Source organism: Eretmochelys imbricata, chromosome 8, assembly GCF_965152235.1.
Source record: "Eretmochelys imbricata isolate rEreImb1 chromosome 8, rEreImb1.hap1, whole genome shotgun sequence".
NCBI lineage: Eukaryota > Metazoa > Chordata > Testudines > Cheloniidae > Eretmochelys > Eretmochelys imbricata.
The window spans coordinates 108,692,405-108,712,256 of record NC_135579.1 but is presented as its reverse complement, the minus strand read 5'-3'; the positions used below and the strand labels follow the sequence as shown (position 1 = coordinate 108,712,256).

The following is a 19,852-nucleotide window of genomic DNA, read 5'->3' as shown; positions in this document are numbered from 1 at the left end:
ACAACACTGAAGATAGGAGAACCAAATGAGCTCTGTCCAAACTATTTAATAAGTTCACATATGCCAGGCCCAAGGCTTGAGAAGCAGAAAAAAATCTTGGAGGAAAATTAACAGTAAAAAGGAATTAATTAGTGACTGTATATGCACTTCCACTGCAACCATTTGCATCAAATGGCACCATCCAGCTTGGTCTACAGGAATTAGAACTGCCTGAAGACTCCAGTGTCAGGAGGACCACCACCTGCAATTCATACAGACATAGAAACTAAACCAAAACCACTGGGGAGCAGGGTCCATCCATTCAATCCTTATCAGGTTCGACTCTTCATTTTCTGCCTCATCTTTTTGCCCGGTCTCTTCTGTAAAAAGAGAATGACAAATTTAGATCTCTGGTTTTGAGCCCCACCCCCTGCTTCTGGCCTTATACAATGGGAAAGAAGTGGCCTTGTCAGAGCAATGATGCTCACCTTTCAGTTTTTCTGATGCAGGGGTTCAGGACGCTGGTAGGGATAAACATGGTATTTTCTGACTCACCTGCAAAGCATTCCTTTTGGCATGGAACTTGCTTTCCCCCATTCATATCAAACCAACCTGCTCAGCCTTGCCCACCACCTAATTAGTCTTGGTCTTCAAATACGAAGCCCATAGCCCCCCTATACACAGAGGTCATGTGCCACTCCTAACACACATATAGCTCTTCCCTCTGTGGCCAGGGCCCATCTCCCACTAATGCACAGGGTTGGTAATGTGTAGGACACACTTCTCACTCACATTGGAACCTTTTTTCCCTGCTTTCCCAGGGCCCTTGTTGTGGGCCACGCTAGCCCGGAAGCTGGATACGTCATTGTGACTCTCCCGTGTGTTCCATTTTGAGCCTTTCTTCTTCCCACCAAAGCCAAACTTCTGATTCTTGTAACGTCGCTTTGCGTTTGGTCTGAAACAAACAACCAGTCATCTCTGCTAGGTTCCCACTACCCTCCCTCAGTGAACTCGCTTGAAAGCACATGTGCGATGTGGGAAGCTCCCATCCAGCTCCTCCTAGGTGATGCTCATGTCACGCTAGATTACGTCAGATTTATTTCCGGCTGTCAAAAAGACCCATTTGTCTCCCTCTCACTGGAGATGGCCGCCAATGTGCACGGGCTGAAACTGTGGAAAAGCAGCATCAGTTGCCCCATAACCTCAGCCGTGCAAAACACAATGCCATCCACAGCCTCAGAAACAACTCTGACATCATAATCAAAAAGGCTGACAAAGGAGGTGCTTCGTCATCATGAATAGGTCGGAATATGAACAAGAGGCTGCTAGGCAGCTCTCCAACACCACTTGCTACAAGCCATTACCCTCTGATCCCACTGAGAGTTACCAAAAGAAACTACAGCATTTGCTCAAGAAACTCCCTGAAAAAGCACAAGAACAAATCCACACAGACACACCCCTGCAAACCCCGACCTGGGGTATTCTATCTGCTACCCAAGATCCATAAACCTGGAAATCCTGGACGCCCCATCATCTCAGGCATTGGCACCCTGCCAGCAGGATTGTCTGGCTATGTAGACTCCCTCCTCAGACCTTACGCTACCAGCACTCCCAGCTATCTTTGAGACACCACTGACTTCCTGAGGAAACTACAATTCATCGGTGATCTTCCTGAAAACACCACTATGGATGCAAAAGCCCTCTACACCAACATTCCACACAAAGATGGACTACAAACCATCAGGAACAGTATCCCCGATAATGTCAGGGCAAACCTGGTGGCTGAACTTTGTGACTTTGTCCTCACCCATAACTATTTCACATTTGGGGACAATGTATACCTTCAAACCAGCGGCACTGCTATGGGTACCCGCATGGCCCCACAGTATGCCAACATTTTTATGGCTGACTTAGAACAACGCTTCCTCAGCTCTCATCCCCTAATGCCCCTACTCTACTTGTGCTATATTGATGACAACTTCATCATCTGGACCCATGGAAAAGAAGCCCTTGAGGAATTCCACCATGATTTCAACAATTTCCATCCCATCATCAACCTCAGCCTGGACCAGTCCACACAAGAGATCCACTTCCTGGACACTACGGTGCTAATAAGCGATGGTCACAAACACCACCCTATCCCGGAAACCTACTGACCCCTATTCCTACCTACATGCCTCCAGCTTTCACCCAGATCACACCACGCGATCCATTGTCTACAGCCAAGCTCTACGATACAACCGCATTTGCTCCAACCCCTCAGACAGAGACAAACACCTACAAGATCTCTATCAAGCATTCTTACAACTATAATACCCACCTGCAGAAGTGAAGAAACAGACTGACAGAGCCAGAAGAGTACCCAGAAGTCACCTACTACAGGACAGGCCCAACAAAGAAAATAACAGAATGCCACTAGCCATCACCTTCAGCCCCCAACTAAAACCTCTCCAACGCATCATCAAGGATCTACAGCCTATCCTGAAGGACAACCCATCACTCTCACAGATCTTGGGAGACAGGCAAGTCCTTACTTACAGACAGCCCCCCAACCTGAAGCAAATACTCACCAGCAACCACGTACCACACAACAGAACGACTAACCCAGGAACCTATCCTTGCAACAAAGCCCGTTGCCAGCTGTGTCCACATATCTATTCAGGGGACACCATCATAGGGCCTAATCACATCAGCCACACTATCAGAGGCTTGTTCACCTGCTCATCTACCAATGTGATATATGCCATCATGTGCCAGCAATGCCCCTCTGCCATGTACATTGGTCAAACTGGACAGTCTCTACGTAAAAGAATAAATGGACACAAATCAGATGTCAAGAATTATAACATTCATAAACCAGTCGGAGAACACTTCAATCTCTCTGGTCACTCGATTACATACCTAAAAATGGCAATTTTTCAACAACAAAACTTCAAAAACAGACTCCAGCGAGAGACTGCTGAATTGGAATTAATTTGCAAACTGGATACAATTAACTTAGGCTTGAATAGAGACTGGGAGTGGATGGGTCATTACACAAAGTAAAACTATTTCCCCATGTTTATTCCCCCCCACCCCACTGTTCCTCAGACGTTCTTGTCAACTGCTGGAAATGGCCCAACTTGATTATCACTACAAAAGGTTTTCCTCCCCTCCACCCCGCTCTCCTGCTGGTATTATATCATCTTAAGTGATCGCTCTCCTTACAGTGTGTATGATAACACCCATTGTTTCATGTTCTCTGTGTACATAAATCTCCCCACTGTATTTTCCACTGAATGCATCTGATGAAGTGAGCTGTAGCTCACGAAAGCTTAAGCTCAAATAAATTTGTTAGTCTCTAAGGTGCCACAAGTACTCCTTTTCTTTTTGCGAATACAGATTAACACGGCTGCTACTCTGAAACCTGTCAAAAATATTTAAGACACTCCACTCTCTGCCCCACCTTGTTTATAACCAACCTTTCCTTTCTGCAAGTGTATGCTATGAGCTGCAACTCCTCTCTGAGGTGCATAAGATTGAACATTAGCATTAAGAGCTGGGAATTATCTGCTGCCATCTCGGGGATAGCTTGGGTCTGGTACTATCCTGAAAAATAGCTTTGTAGACTCAGATGGGGATATACTGGCTCCAGCTGCAATGCCTCAAACTTCCCCATCTCACCCTTTCTTTATTCGCTGACCACCATCTCCTTCCTTCTTCCCTTGATGTGGTGGTGGCTGCTCCCCATCCAGGAAATCCAGCTTGTCAGAGAGACCTGCAAGAGCAGAACATTTGTGGAGCTGCTACCACTGAATCAGACAGAAGAATTTCCAATGTAAGAGCTACAGCATTAGTCAATGGCAGTTTTATCGCCCACTAGGCTCTGCCTATTTAAGAGTCTTTGTGTTACCACTACTGCTGCTCTGTGTATCTCTACATTCAGCAGTGCCCTTTTCCAACTCACTCCTCTCCAGTTTTGGCTAATGACACCCCACATGCTGCAGTGCTCTTATCTCACTGTCCTCTTCCTGCTCCCTCAGCACTCTCTTGTGGCGAGACTGATGACTTCACCTTTCTGGTATTTCTTGATTGCATTCAGCACAGTTGCTTTTTCCTTTTGCCTCTTCTGCAGAACCTCTGTTTGTACCTGTAACAAGAGATAATATGGGTTTTTCTCCCTACTGTACTACAAACGCTCCCAAGGGGCGCCACTGTCTTTATATTTTCCCCCTCCACACCCCCAAACAGGCATAGTAAACTGGCCAAACAGGGTCATGTTCAAGGCCCTCCTTCGCAGTGTCCCCAAACAACAGCTGGAAATGCTGTCCAAGAGGTTTCACTCTCTGGGTTCCCAAACAATATCTGGGATCACCACCCACAGGCTTCAGGGTCTTGCCACCGATGGGTTTCCTTCTTGCCCGATAAGTTTCTCCACCTCCTCACCTTTTTGCCATATTTTCTCAATGCACGAAGCTGTTTTGCTTTCTCAGACTTCTCCATTGCTGCCTGTTTACTCTTGAGCTTGTGTCGAATCTTATTAGGAAACAAAATAAATGTTCTTGTTATGCAAAGGAAGATGTGGCTATGCAAACCATGAGATGGATAAGCCATATGGGTAGGGCCATTACTCAGGTATAAAAATAAAACATGCTGTAAATCTTTACACTATGCACTAAATGTAGTCTATATTTATTAAATCCCTAAGGTCCTCCTAAAGCTGCTGCCTAGACCCAGTGCCACATTCTCTATTGCATGTAGTGATTTTTAGATACAGCTTCCTCTCTCTAATAGGGTCAGATAACTCAAGTTTGGGAATGCTCACTGCAGAAACTCCCGGTCTTCTGGTTTTCTTCAACCCAGATTTGGCCAGAAGATTAATGGCATGTACAGAGATCAAGTGCAGCCTCAACAGAACAAGCTCTTACTGAACAGATTGAGACAAAGCTATCACTTTTGCCCAGTCCTTTTGGATTTATAGACGAGATTGAGTAGTTCCCCTAGAAGGGACCTGAATCTTGGATAATGTTAGTGAAATCACTGGCCTCTCCCTGCGACAGAATTCAATCTTTCCCCTTCCTCCTTGCCCCCAAACAATTAAAAGCTTTTACTGGACTTTAAGAAAGAATGCAATTATACAATCAATCCAAAGATTAGAGAGATTCTTACTGGAAAGTTCTGCAATATGTGGAGGTAACAACTGAAGCATAAGAATAAACCTCTGCTCTTCAAAGACAACCAACAGTAACAGTAAGAAAAACTTGTTTCATAGTGAAGTGCTTCACAACAAGCCATAATTCCCTGGGGATAATGGTCAGGGCTTCAGCAAGATTCTGTCAGGTCATGAGAACATTAGGAAAAAGTCCTGTGTTTTTAATATTATAAAAAACAAATTCTGTAATATGAACCTAACAGACTCTGGATTAAAATATGTGATGGATCCAATTCACTCCTAACTCCCAATTCCCTACTATAATCATTTCTATTTCACTTTACAATTCCCCTGAGAGCAGACTATTTCAAAATTGTCCATTATATGTGTTTTTTTGCACCCTCCTCTGAAGCATCTATTACAGGGCACTCCTGAAGACAGAGTAGATCACTAGTCTGGATTCCATATGTGCTGACAGACTTCTCAAGTCTGACCATGTTTCACTCATGTATCATTGTTCAATCCTAAAGTCTGTGCTTTACGTAGTCTAAGACCTACACTCGGGAATCTGAGGGAAGAAAAGACATCCAATGCCAAATCAAGTTTAATACCTTCTGCATCTGTTGGTCAGATTTGGCCATCTCTGCAAAGTAATCATCTGGCCTCCTTGTGGGGACTTTTTGGTGATGTAGCCAAGGAAGGGCCTTCAGCACCGCTGCCTGGGCCTGACGGTAACTGGGAAAACAATGGGACAGCAAGTTAAAGTTAACAGTAAGGTCTAAAGCACACTGGGCATGGACATCAGGAACTCAGTTCATATTAGCTATTTGATGCAAGATAAATAAAATTTACATAAAATCCCAAAACTATATCAGAGCAACATTAAAAATGCAAAGAGCCCAGAAATTAAGGTGCCAACAACATTAACCGAGACACATAGCTCACGTTGTATTTCTATTCCTGTTTTTCTGGTTAACATGCAGTTTACAATTTTACAAATTGTACTGTAAAATGCAAACCATAAAATAGGCAGAATTGCAATGACACCAAGATGCTACAGGAACTTCCATTTTCACTTTGGAACCTTAGTGGTGTGCTACAGGTATTTTTAAAAGAAATGATCTGTTTAATTAGGCATGGAAATTAGTTACCACCTTTGCAGCTCCTGCTATTTCATTGGAGACAGTTTTCTATAAGACTGGTTTAACAGGGCAGCAATTTTTTTACATTGTGCAACTATCTTGGCAAGTTTAATATAGGTTTAGAATGTACAGAATACCACCATGTACAAAAAAAATTGCAGTGCCCGTGATTTTCTCATGTCCTGGAAATTAAGACAGTCTGAAAGATTTCATTGTATTTGTTTCAACGAGATAATATCCCACGTGAAAATAGAGACCACCTCAAGACCTCTGGGTAGGAGGTCACAGATACAAAAAAAACCCCCCATCAATTTTAGGATTTTCTACTGCCAACCATTACTAAAGTACCTGAGTGCCTTCCACACAAAATACAGCCTGATATGCGTTAATATATATTTTTTTCCCCTTGAAGTTTAGATTTTGTAAGGAAGCAGTTCTCTAAAGAGAACTTAATATATTTGAATTTAATTAAAAAAAAGAATTTTCTTGACAAGAAAATTCAACACTTATTTCATACTTAAATTCAAAGTTTTTTTAATCTACCCAAGATTTAAATTATCTGAATATAAAGCACAATTTTTTAAGAGAGTCTATTTTAAGTAAAAACCAAGATTTATATTACTAAAATATTTTCTCATGATTGATCGTTTTATAATCCAGGCCTGCCAAAAGAGGGTAAAGCACAAAATCTCAGAATCCAAAACAGGGAAGGATTTCAAGCTTCAAGATGTCTTGTTCTATTCTGGAATGTATTTTTAGGGTTTATAGCAGCATGACACATGGGTGTCGAGTTGTTACACATGTATATGCATTAAGGATCGAAAGTGATGTGACATCGGCATGTGGATGGAAGGCACGACACTGATGGCGTGCAGAGCATGGCAAGATGTGATAGTGATGCAACACTAGGTTGTATATGTGGATAGGCCGTGTGTGTGGTATGACTCTGGGGCCCCATAGGAGAACGTCGCCCCCTCTCACAAGCTCATCTCTCGCTGGAAGTCATCCTCAGGGTCGACGGTGGCTTTGTCAGGTGTGTGATATGAGGTTGGACTCATGACGTTTGGTGCCTGACCCAAGGTCACATCCAGCCTTTCCACCCAGGCGAGCTGCTGCTTGAATTCACACAAACATTGCTTCAAGCCATCCTAGAAAAAGAAGGACAGTTCTATTAACAGCAAGACACAAAACAAGTTTGTCTTTTGAAGGCTAGCAATTCTATATCTCCATATTAGGATGGGCTGCCCCTTTAAGGGAGTTGGGCTCAACCCCACCCTTGACTTGTTAGCTGCCTCCCCAGGTGATGGCCTTTGAGGCAGATAAGACTGTCTGCTGAACTCAATTTAAGAGAGCAGCAAGATTCCTGTGGAGAGGTAGGGTCAAAGAGGACCAGAGAAGGAGCGCTCCATACCAGCTAAATGCAAAGGCTACCTGCAATGAGGAGCAGGAGATGAAAAGCCTTAAGAAGCAGCTTGAGGAAATGCCAGGCAGTATGAATGGAGTTTTGGAGGAAAAAATTGCTGAGTGGGGACAGACTTGTTTTGACTTAACCTGACATTTAACTGTGATGATGTTTTAATAAACCAGACCTCAAGAAGGGGTGTTTGACTCAAGAATCTGGGTGTAGTCTGAGAACCCCGAGAAAGGGAAATGAGGCAGGATCAAACACCAGATCAGGTCCATGATTTAAACGACTGATTGTGTGATCTTATAATTTTGTTCCTTCCTTGCTTCCCACTCTTTCATGCAACAGCAACCTTGATTTTAGATTGTGGAAAGTACGCAGTACACTCTTGGGCACGCAAAAATAACACTGCTGTTAAAGAATCTAAAGCTAATATGACAGCAAATGAGTGTGCTTCTACGGGTATATCTACACTGCAACTGGGAGGTGTGACTGAAGCAAGTCTAGACATACCCGAGCTAGCTCTGATCCAGCTAGATTAAAGCTAGCTCAAGTAACAATAGGAGTGAAGAGCAGCCTCTGCCCGCGCTGCTGCAGCAAGTATGTACCTAGGGTCTGGGTGGGAAGAGTAAGTCCGTGAAGCTGCCCATACTGCAGCAGCTTCACTGCTATTATTACTCAAGCTAGCTTTGATTTAGCTAGATCAAACCTTCCAACAGCAGTGCAGACATACCCTACGATAGCGTTGAGCTGTGCAGAGTGAGTGTTGGGAGCAGTGGTCTAATACTGCCAGGCAGGCATACACACCAGCCAGCCAGTAATTCTACTGACCTTTTGCAAGTGCATTTTGGAACAAACTGGGCCCAGCCCAATTATTAAGCTCTCCACAAGCTAAAAATCTTCCTCCAGCAAGGTATTTTATTCCCTAAACACGTGCCTGCCACACACCAGTTCTGTGTCCCAAGACCACTCCAGAAAGTGTTTTGGTACAGCGAGTATGCACTAGGGAACTGCATTATGTAGTAATGGCAGTCAAACCATAGTTATGATGAACTCCTAATGGAACCTCAGTTTCTGATTTTGGATTGGTTCTGGGACAGCGAGTATGCACTAGGGAACTGCATTATGTAGTAATGGCAGTCAAACCATAGTTATGATGAACTCCTAATGGAACCTCAGTTTCTGATTTTGGATCCACCCACCTAAAGGTTCACAAAAAAGACATATAATGGCTTCAAACTTGGTAGGTTAGCCTTGTGGCAAAGGTAAAACATTTTCTATAAAATCTGAAGTGAACCAAACACTAAATTAAAACCCAAAAAGGCAAAGAAAAGTTACTTTACTGGACTCCTTCAGCTGGGATCTACTTCCCAGGATCCTGGGGAGGAGGTAACAATTGGTAGAGCCCAGCAAATCTGCCAATATCCACTTTATATGCGCATCCCCGGACAATATTTGCAGATGGATGCAGATTCAAATTTTGTATCAGTGCAGGGCTCTAACCATTGGTCCCTGATATGGATTGACTATCCAACCTTCTACTGTTTAATCATAACCCAAATGCCTAAACCTCAGTATGGCCAGCTGAGTCTTCAACAACTTGAGATAACCTGATAGTTGCCACAGGCCATAAAATCGTAAACGAACAAATCCTGTAATCTACATGGAAGCTAAAGTCAATGAGTAATATTGACCGTGGTGTCTCAGCATTACAGCAGCGAAGAACATGATCAACTCACTTAAGGACTTCATAGTGTAAAAAGGAAATTGGTATGACAGTACTAGTTCCATAACAAACCCAGCCTTTACCACTGTTCCCCACCAAAGATGTATGCGATAACTGAATAAATGCTCTAAGAGTTTTTAATTCACTAACCTCTGTGATTCCTATAGGTAGCCACATGAACAAGCCCAACCTTCAAAAGCAAACTCTTCCCATATAAGCACTTGCATGCACACACCAGAGTCACAGCCTACACAGACACAGTACTCACCACATTGTTAAGAGTCTTCTTGTGCCCCTCAAGCACAACATTCAGCCCTGGCTTCAGGGCACCCCTGGAAAATGCTGCCTGGAGCTGCACAGAAGGAGATTGGTCACAGATTGGTCCAGAGAAGATAGATTATGTCCCTTGCCAGGGGCTGAACACTTGGGCCAAAGCAGGAACTTATCACTCATAAGCACATCCATAATCAGGAAAGCCAGCCGACTAAGGGGAGGGGATAAAGGCAGAACATGTCGGGGGCTCACACACCACATTGATGGATAGAGGATAAGAACTCAGATAAAAAATGTGAACTGCTATCCACAACAGGCCACAAGAGAGAAGAGCTCTCGGGGGGAAGAAAGGCGGGACGCATAGCTCAGTGGTTTAAGCATTGGCCTGCTAAACCCAGGGTTGTGAGTTCAATCCTTGAGGGGGCCATTTAGGGATCTGGGGCAAAAACTGGGGATTGGCCCTGCTTTGAGCAGGGGGTTGGACTAGATGACCTCCTGAGGTCCCTTCCAACCCTGATATTCTATGATCTTTCTCTGCTGACACCCCTCCCACACACAATAGGCAGTGGTGAAACATTTTAGTCTAATTGGGGAAGCTTGATGTTCTAACTGATGCCTCCTCCGCAACCCCCTTCATTGTGTAGGGTTAGGTGTTCTCATCCAGGGGAATCTGCACTCCTTCTCCCCACACAGCATTGAGGAAATCTTGCTCAAGCTCCTTGGGATTAAGTTTACCTCTTTGTCAGTGATGACCGATTCTTCTGACTCGGACTCTGACAACGACTGATTTTCATAGTCTGCCATCTTTAACTTGGAGAAAGAAACAGATGAAGGTCATGTGTACTCTGTTCTATTTGGTTTCTCATACTATGTTCATCTCTGTATCTACAGAACTGCATAAGGATGGATGAGAGTCTGACTTGTACCCAGCCTGGCTCAAAAGAAATGGTTGGTTGCAGAGCGGATGAGTCATGTTCCCTGTGCAGGAATATGATGCTAGATGCATAGAGGGAGTGTGCACATGTGCTTTGTTCCCCTAACAGGGGATTGCTGTCTGATGTTGCTAGTTCTGAAGTGCTGAGATTGAAAATTCCTCCTCCAATGGATTTTTACTGCAGTGTTCATAGATAGTGTTCACAGCCCTGTTTTCAGACACACAGCTGTCCAGAAATTCTCATTTTTTAAATGCTGGGTCTCAACCCAAATATATTTTTTCCTTTTGAAAGTTTGAGTAATATTAATTCAACCAATTTTTCATCTGTATGAGGATGAAAATACTATTCTGCTGTGTATATGTTCCATATAAAACCCTATGTAATAAAGGCTATTATAATGCTGCACTTATTAAAGACTGAGGTAAAATTGTGTGCAACACTAATTTTTTTTTCTTTTTGCTTGTTACTACAAATAATCCTTCAAGTTGCTATAAATGAAATCTAGAGGAAATAATTCTCCATTTTCTCTACAGTAGAACCTCAGAGTTACAAACTGACCAGTTAACCACACACCTCATTTGGAACTGGACGTATGCAATCAGGCAGCAGCAGAGATACAACTCCCCCCACCCATACAAATACAGTACTGTGTTAAATGCAAACTACTAAAAAAATTAAGGGAAGCAGTATTTTTTTCTGCATAGTAAAGTTTCAAAGCTGTATTAAGTCAATGGTCAGTTGTAAACTTTTGAAAGAACAACCAAAACATTTTATTCAGAGTTACAAACATTTCAGAGTTAAGAACAACCTTCATTCCTGAAGTGTTTGTAACTCTCAGGTTCTATTGTATTTACTTACTACACTTGACAGCACTTTAAGCTTAAGTCAGTTTCATTCTGTTCCCTGCAGGTTCTACTCCTGGGGGAATTCTGCATATCTGCAGACACGCAGAATTAATCTGTCTCGCATAAAGAACACATTTTGCCTAGTTTCAGAGTAGCAGCCGTGTTAGTCTGCATCCGCAAAAAGAAAAGGAGGACTTGTGGCACCTTAGAGACTAACCAATTTATTTCAGCATAAGCTTTCGTGAGCTACAGCTCACTTCATCAGATGCATTCAGTGGAAAATACAGTGGGGAGATCTATATACACAGAGAACATGAAACAATGGGTGTTACCATATACGCTGTATGGAGAATGACCAGGTAAGGTTAGCTATTACCAGCAGGAGAGCGGGGGAACCCTTTTGTAGTGATAATCAAGGTTGGCCATTTCCAGCAATTGACAAGAACGTCTGAGGAAGGGGGGGGGGGGGAGGGGGCGGATAAACATGGGGAAATAGTTTTACTTTGTGTAATGACCCATCCACTCCCAGTCTCTATTCAAGCCTAAGTTCACAGAATCATAGAATATCAGAGTTGGAAGGGACCTCAGGAGGTCATCTAGTCCAACCCCCTGCTCAAAAGCAGGACCAATCCCCAATTAAATCATCCCAGCCAGGGCTTTGTCAAACCTGACCTTAAAAACTTCTAAGGAAGGAGATTCCACCACCTCCCTAGGCAACGCATCCCAGTGTTTCACCACCCTCCTAGTGAAAAAGTTTTTCCTAATATCCAACCTAAACCTCCCCCACTGCAACTTGAGACCATTACTCCTTGTCCTGTCCTCTTCCACCACTGAGAATAGTCTAGAACCATCCACTCTGGAACCACCTCTCAGGTAGTTGAAAGCAGCTATCAAATCCCCCCTCATTCTTCTCTTCTGCAGACTAAACAATCCCAGTTCCCTCAGCCTCTCCTCATAAGTCATGTGTTCCAGACCCCTAATCATTTTTGTTGCCCTTCGCTGGACTTTCTCCAATTTATCCACATCCTTCTTGTAGTGTGGGGCCCAAACCTGGACACAGTACTCCGGATGAGGCCTCACCAATGTTGAATAGAGGGGGACGATCACGTTCCTCGATCTGCTCGCTATGCCCCTACTTATACATCCCAAAATGCCATTGGCCTTCTTGGCAACAAGGGCACACTGCTGACTCATATCCAGCTTCTCGTCCACTGTCACCCCTAAGTCCTTTTCCACAGAACTGCTGCCTAGCCATTCGGTCCCTAGTCTGTAGCTGTGCATTGGGTTCTTCCGTCCTAAATGCAGGACCCTGCACTTAGCCTTATTGAACCTCATCAGATTTCTTTTGGCCCAATCCTCCAATTTGTCTAGGTCCCTCTGTATCCTATCCCTGCCCTCCAGCGTATCTACCACTCCTCCCAGTTTCGTATCATCCGCAAATTTGCTGAGAGTGCAATCCACACCATCCTCCAGATCATTTATGAAGATATTGAACAAAACCGGCCCCAGGACCGACCCCTGGGGCACTCCACTTGACACCAGCTGCCAACTAGACATGGAGCCATTGATCACTACCCGTTGAGCCCGACAATCTAGCCAACTTTCTACCCACCTTATAGTGCATTCATCCAGTTAATTTAAGTTAAATTAATTGTATCCAGTTTGCAAATTAATTCCAATTCAGCAGTCTCTCGTTGGAGTCTGTTTTTGAAGTCTTTTTGTTGGAGAATTGCCACTTTTAGGTCTGTAATCGAGTGACCAAAGAGATTGAAGTGTTCTCCGACTGGTTTTTGAATGTTATAATTCTTAACGTCTGATTTGTGTCCATTTATTCTTTTACGTAGAGATTGTCCAGTTTGACCAATGTACATGGCAGAGGGGCATTGCTGGCACATGATGGCATATATCACATTGGTAGATGAGCAGGTGAACAAGCCTCTGATAGTGTGGCTGATGTGATTAGGCCCTATGATGGTGTCCCCTGAATAGATGTGGACACAGTTGGCAACGGGCTTTGTTTTAAAGATAGGTTCCTGGGTTAGTGGTTCTGTTGTGTGGTTGCTAGTGAGTAATTGCTTCAGGTAGGGGGGCTGTCTGTAAGCAGACAGGGGGCCTGTCTCCCAAGATCTGTGAGAGTGATAGGTCCTAATAAGAAAAGGAGTACTTGTGGCACCTTGGAGACTAACCAATTTATTTGAGCATAAGCTTTCGTGAGCAACAGCTCACAGCTGTAGCTCACGAAAGCTTATGCTCAAATAAATTGGTTAGTCTCTAAGGTGCCACAAGTACTCCTTTTCTTTTCGGTCATAATAAGTGCATCAGTTCCACCTTTTGCCCACCAGAGGCCGCTGTGGCGCCAGAACAGCCTGACACGTTCATGTGTCTGTTCTAGCGCCACAGTGGCCTCTGGTGTGCAAAAGGCAGAACTGCAGCACTTATTTTGCAAAATGCGTTTCATGTGGGAAAATATAAAATTCTACACTCAGTGTGGCAGAATTCCTGTAGGAGCAGAGTTCATCACAGCACTCTACCTGCAGAGCCAGGTTAGGACAGAGTGGGGCACACAGGACTGCTGGGCGGGGGGTGTGCGTCACAGACTGAGGTTCAGAATGGCTAGTGAGGGGGACAGACTGGAGCATGAGCTCAGGAGCTAGTGGGGTGACAGCATTGAGCCTGTGGATAGGGGAGGGTGGCTGCAGAGATTCATGGGGATGGGGGGTGTGGGGACAGGAGCAGATGTGCCTGACTGAATGGGAGAGGCTTGGGGTCAGTCAGGGTCTACATGGGGGAGACTTCCCAACACCATAACAATTTCCCCCCCCCCCAAGAAAAACCTCTCACCTACACCCAGGTTCACTCCCAGGGGCCTTTGCTATCTCTCAGCTCCTCCTTTACATGCTTCTGACAGGTGCAGGAAATAGTTCTGTATCGTAATTTAAAAGAATTACACAAAGTTCTGTATTAATATGCCTAGTAAAGGAATCAATTTGCAAAAAAAAAAAATTACCAGCAATTTTCTTTTCTGCTCTGTATTGCTGCAGACATCCCTGCTGACAGATATTTTGAAATAAATTACCAAAATAGTTGTAATTATAGTGTTATTTTGACAAATAAAATATGCAGAATTTTGAAATATTGTGTGCAGAATTTTTAATGTTTTAGCACAGAATTCCCTCAGGAGTAACACTGAATTCATGTTCCCTGTTTGTACGAGTTGTTCATTCCCTCTGAAGCTAGATGGACTTTTGGTCTGACCCTGTATGGCTGTTCTCATGTTTTCCACACAGCATAAAGGAAGGAAAACATTATTGTACAACCACAAAAGCTGCCAGGTGGACTCAAAGACAGGGAGAGGTAACCTTTTTACACGCCTTATTAAAGTTACCTACAGCTCAGGTTCACAACACCTCCTTTCTAATCTCTTTCAATTATAGAAATTTTAGCCCGCAACACTGCAAGCACTCATGCAGACATAATTTAACACACGAGTAGTCAACTGAAATCAGTGGGGCTACTGAAGCGCATACAGGTATTCACGTAAGTGCTTATAGGATGGAGCCTTAGGCATCTCCTGTAACAGCAAAGGTTTCCAAATAGAAGTGTGATTTTTAAGTAGTCAGCGTCCCGTTAAAGCACCGTACAAACGCCGCTACACCAAGTGCCTGGTTTTCAGGACCAGGCCGTGCGGTCACCGCGCCGGCGGGAAGCCGAGGGGGTAGCTGCGAAGGGGCGCCCAAGGGCCGGTCGGTTTGTTAGCAGCAGAGTGAACCCAGTGGGGGTGAGGAGTCTCCCCCGACGCCAGGACTAACTCGGCACCGAAATACGCTCCACCCGGGCCCAGGGAGACGAGCCGCAGCCCCGTACCAGCAGCGGGCAGGGCAGGGCGAGAACCCAGAAGCCCGGGTCTGGCCGAGAACGGGGCAGCACGGGGGCAGTCCCGCAGTCCACGTGGCATCAGCCCAGCGCGAGGAGAGAGGCGCTGGGTCCCGCCGAGAAGGAGGACCAGTCCCGCTCTTACCTCAGCAGCCAGTTCCTTTCCCTGCCATGTGGACCCTCAACACCAAAGACAGGCGGCTCGTGAGAAACTCACTTCCGGCCTCCGCCGCCGAGGCCTACTCAGTTCCGCTTCCGGGTCAAACTCTCGCTCGTGGGACTCGGTCTCCATGGCAACAAGCCGAGAGGCTCTTGAGGCGCGGAGGATCGCGGGGAGCGCTGCGGTGTGTGGGGAGCGGGCGCGGCGCGAGGAGGGGCGGCTGACGGGAGGAGGGGGCTGAGGCGCGGAGCCGGCGGCGAAGAAGGGAGCCTGGCGTGGTGGGGCGAAGCGGGAGAACGGGGAGCCGTTGGCACGGGTGGTGAGGTCTGTGTTATGCCCTGTATCTTTCTCCCAGCAGAACCCGCAGCATCGGGGACACCATGTCCGTGATTGTGGCTCAGTCTCTCCACATCTTTGGGCTCCGCTCTCGAGTCGCAAACAACGTTTGTTACTTTGATGAACAGATAATAATATACCCCTCGGGGAACAGCTGTGTGAAATACCACCTAGAGCAGAAATGGCAGAAATTCATCCCAGGTAACACCCCTTCCCTCTCACAGACATAGTGCTGCTGTATCTACTCGCACAGATGGAGTGTATCTCACACACTGGGTAGCCGTTGGAGCTTTTTACACTCATGTAAGTTATTTACATGAGTAATCCTGTTGATTTGGTTTCCCTTTGATCTGTGCTGAAATGTTTGCAGAGTTGGAGGGGTGCAATCAATATATATGTATATGACATACCAATACAACAATGTTAAAAAAATAAGATTGCAAAGTGAAGCATTCATAAGTTAGGACATGCCAGAATTAACGTTGCTTGTGCAAACTTAATTCAGTCCCCATTGTGCATACAGAGCATGATACACTCTTTAATTACATGTTCACATTCTATTTGTTCTACAGCATCCTTACCTCATTCAGTGTACAAAATCTGGGAGCTGCAGAATCCCCCCACTGCTCAGTGCGGCTGGGCAGCTGTGGGGGGTTCTCCTGCTGCCCCCTCCGGTTGGGCAACTGCAGGGTCCCCCCACCAGGGTGGGGGCTGGAAGCTGCCGGGGGTGGGAGGGGAGCTTGGAGCTCCAGCCCGGGGCCAGAAAATGTCACAGAGGTCAATGGAAGTCACAGATTCCATGACCTCTGTGACATAATCGTAGCCTTAATCATATCTCCTTTCCATCTTCATTTTAAAAAAAGAAAAGGAGTACTTGTGGCACCTTAGAGACTAACCAATCTCTAAGGTGCCACAAGTACTCCTTTTCTTTTTGCGAATACAGACTAACACGGCTGTTACTCTGAAACCCATCTTCATTTTGATAGACTAAACAAAACAAAACAAGCTTTTTTAGCTTCCGCTCCTTAAGAAAGACTCCCCATTCCTCTGATCATCTTAGTAGCCCTTCTCTGCTCCTGTTCCAGTTTGAATTAATCTCTTTGGAACATGAGTGACGAGAATTGCACACAGAATTCCAGATGAGGTCTTACAAGTGCCTAGTACAATGGTGTTACTTCCTTATCTTTATTAGAGATACCTCATCTGGTGCATCTGAAGATCTCATTTGCCTTTTCCACTGCCCTATTATATCGGTGGCTCATAGTCATCCTGTGATCAACTAATACGCTCAGGTCTTTCTCCTCCTCTGTTGTTTCCAACTGAGGTTCCCCCAATTTATAACTGATTTTTTTTGTATTACTCTATTAGTCCCAAAGGCATGACCTTGCACTTTGTATTATTAAATGTCATGCCATTTCTATTACTCCAGTCCTCTAGGTCATCCAATTCTTGTTTGATATTCTGATCCTTGTCTAAAAAATCTATTATTAAAGAAATGTATCAAGTTAGTTTGGCATGATCTACCTTTGGTAAAAATATTGCATTTTATCCCATTTTCCATTTATCTCCATGGTTCTTTATTATTCTTTCCTTCAAAATCAGTTCTAACAGGTAGTGCAGGTCTTGAACCACCAGTGTTGTGCTGCCACTGGGAAGTACCAATTAATAGGCAGACCATTGCATAGCAATACAGACATATTAGAATTTTTAAAATATTATGCATAAGAAGTCAGCTGTCCCCAATCTACTCATCATTAATTGCCTCATTTCTTGTAGTCATGACAGCAAAGGTGGGTCTTGAGGAGGGATCAAAAGGGAATGCAAGTGACTTCAGGGAGGGTATTCAGTGTAAAAGGAGCAGCATGGAAGAAGCCACAAAAATGTTTGTGTGAGAAGCTAAGGACTTGTCTACATGGTAAGCACTAGTGTGCACCAGAGGGGTGTAATTCTAATGTGCATTAATGTGTCATGCACTAACTGGTCCATAAAAAGAAAAGGAGTACTAGGGGCACCTTAGAGACTAACCAATTTATTTGAGCATAAGCTTTCGTGAACTACAGATCACTTCATCAGATGCATTCAATGGAAAATACAGTGAGGAGATTTATATACACACAGAACATGAAAAAATGGGTGTTATCATACACACTGTAAGGAGAATGATCACTTAAGATGAGCTATTACCAGCAGGAGAGCAGGGGGAGAAAACCTTTTGTAGTGATAATCAACATGGGCCATTTCCAGCAGTTAACAGAAACATCTGAGGAGCAGTGGGGGGGTGGGTGGGGAATAAACATGGGGAAATAGTTTTACTTTGTGTAATCACACATCCACTCCCAGTCTCCATTCAAGCCTAAGTTAATTGTATCCAGTTTGCAAATTAATTCCAATTCAGCAGTCTCTCGTTGGAGTCTGTTTTTGAAGTCTTTTTGTTCTAATATTGCGACCTTTAGGTCTGAGATCGAGTGACCAGAGAGATTGAAGTGTTCTCCGACTGGTAACTGGTCTATATGGACCCTGCTGGTATGCCCTAAAAGTTCCCTAGTGTATGTTAACCATGGAAATGTAGGGCTGGAAGGAACCTCAAGAGGTCCTCAGGTTCAGCCCTCTGTGCTGAGGTAGGACCAAATACATCTAGACCATTCCTAACAGGTATTTGTCTAACTTGTTCTAAAAAACCTTCAGTGATGGGGATTCCACAATGTCCTTTGGAAGTCTACTTCAGAATTTAACTACTCTTACAGTTAGAAAGTATTTCCTAATATCATAGAATTGTAGGACTGGAAGGGACCTTGAGAGTTCATCTAGTCCAATTCCCTGTACTCATGGCAGGACTAATTATTATCTAGACCATCCCTGACAGGTGTTTGACTAATCTGCTCTTAAAAATCTCCAATAGGCAATTTATTCCAGTGGTTAACCACCCTGACAGTCAGGAAGTTCTTCCTAATGTCTAACTTAAACTGCCCTTGCTCCAATTTAAGACCATTGCTTCTTGTCCTTCCTCAGAGGTTAATGAGAACCCTCCTGCTTGTAACAACCTTTTATGTACTTGAAAACTGTTATCATGTCCCCCACTCAGTCTTCTCTTCTCCAGACTAAATAAACCCAATTTTTTCAGTCTTCCCTGACAGGTCATGTTTTCTAGACCTTTAATCATTTTTGTTGCTCTTCTCTGGACTTTCTCCAATTTGTCCACATCTTCCCTGAAATGTGGCACCCAGAACCAGACACAATACTCCAGATGAAGCCTAACCAGCGAGGAGCAGAGCAGAAGAATTACTTCTCATGTCTTTTTTACAATACTCTCACTAATACATCCCAGAATTATGTTTGCTTTTTTTGCAACAGTGTTACATTGCTCACTCATATTTAGCTTTTGATCTACTAGGACCCCCAGATTCCTTTCTGCAGTACTCATTCCAAGGCAGTCATTTCCCATTTTGTATATGTGCAACTGATTGTTCCTTCCTAAGTAGAGTACTTTGTTATGCCTAACAATCTGTTACATCTTATGTTTAGCTGTGGCACTTTGATTACCTTTCACAGACCTCAAGAAGAGCTCTGTGGCACTTGAAAGCTTGTCTCTTTCTCCAATAAACATTGGTCCAATAAAAGATATTACTGTGATGGGTTCCCCGCCGGGGTGCTACCTGGAACTGGGGTACCACTGAACCCCCCTGACCCACCAGCTTGGGCTCTCTTTACACTGTACTGCTGTGACCAGCCTGCCAAGCCCTCTCCCAGGCACCAGCCTGCACTTCACCAGCACAGATACAGGTAGGGACACACCCAGTTGCGTATAGAAGCTGTGATCAGCTCTGCATGGGGGGGCACAGCTAGGGCACCTCCCAGTTCCTAAGGCATGCACTTCCTCTCTGGAGTGTACATGTGTACAGAGTAAGTTCATAAAATTCGCCTCCTCCCTCAGTGTGGAGAGGAAATATACAACAGCTTTCTGCCCCAAATTATGATTTCCACACACACTGATTTTAGACAAAACAAAAACAAGTTTATTAACTACAAAAACATTTTAATTGATTATAA

At 44.4% G+C, this 19,852-nt stretch overlaps 2 protein-coding genes across 4 annotated transcripts in view; one reads left to right on the top strand and one right to left on the bottom strand.

Moving 5' to 3' along the window:
* Window positions 1–30: 30 nt before the first annotated feature.
* Window positions 31–15,559, bottom strand: EBNA1BP2 (EBNA1 binding protein 2). Of its 3 annotated transcripts, XM_077824276.1 has the most exons (11): window positions 15,455–15,541; window positions 14,278–14,359; window positions 10,392–10,466; window positions 9,652–9,735; window positions 7,234–7,400; window positions 5,722–5,845; window positions 4,405–4,494; window positions 4,033–4,108; window positions 3,643–3,736; window positions 772–934; window positions 31–359 (listed from the first exon to the last, which is right to left on the bottom strand). In XM_077824276.1, the coding sequence occupies exons 3-11, from the start codon at window positions 10,458–10,460 to the stop codon at window positions 312–314; spliced, it is 915 nt and encodes a 304-aa protein (XP_077680402.1). In that variant the 5' UTR covers window positions 10,461–10,466; window positions 14,278–14,359; window positions 15,455–15,541; the 3' UTR covers window positions 31–311. The 3 variants fall into 3 exon arrangements, with proteins under 3 accessions (XP_077680402.1, XP_077680401.1, XP_077680403.1); XM_077824275.1 differs by lacking the exon at window positions 14,278–14,359 and having other exon boundaries at window positions 15,455–15,559; XM_077824277.1 differs by lacking the exons at window positions 14,278–14,359; window positions 15,455–15,541 and adding an exon at window positions 14,444–14,480.
* Window positions 15,560–15,625: 66 nt separating this feature from the next.
* The window catches only part of CFAP57 (cilia and flagella associated protein 57), a 136,765-nt gene continuing 132,538 nt past the window's right edge, over window positions 15,626–19,852 (top strand). Inside the window, exons 1-2 of the mRNA XM_077823980.1 lie at window positions 15,626–15,653; window positions 15,828–16,006. Of these exons, the coding sequence (XP_077680106.1) occupies window positions 15,850–16,006 (157 nt within the window). The 5' untranslated portion in view covers window positions 15,626–15,653; window positions 15,828–15,849. The remainder of the gene's footprint in view (window positions 15,654–15,827; window positions 16,007–19,852) is intronic.

Excerpts from the sequence above, each read along its gene's own strand:
- EBNA1BP2 (XM_077824275.1), bottom strand. The coding sequence starts at position 10,460 with ATGGCAGACTATGAAAATCAGTCGTTGTCAGAGTCCGAGTCAGAAGAA. Across the intron at positions 3,737-4,032 it reads AATCAAGAAATACCAGAAAG|GTCTCTCTGACAAGCTGGAT; the intron begins GTGAAGTCATCA and ends CTGCTCTTGCAG. Across the intron at positions 360-771 it reads CAGGGAAAAAAGGTTCCAAT|AAGAGACCGGGCAAAAAGAT; the intron begins GTGAGTGAGAAG and ends CTCTTTTTACAG.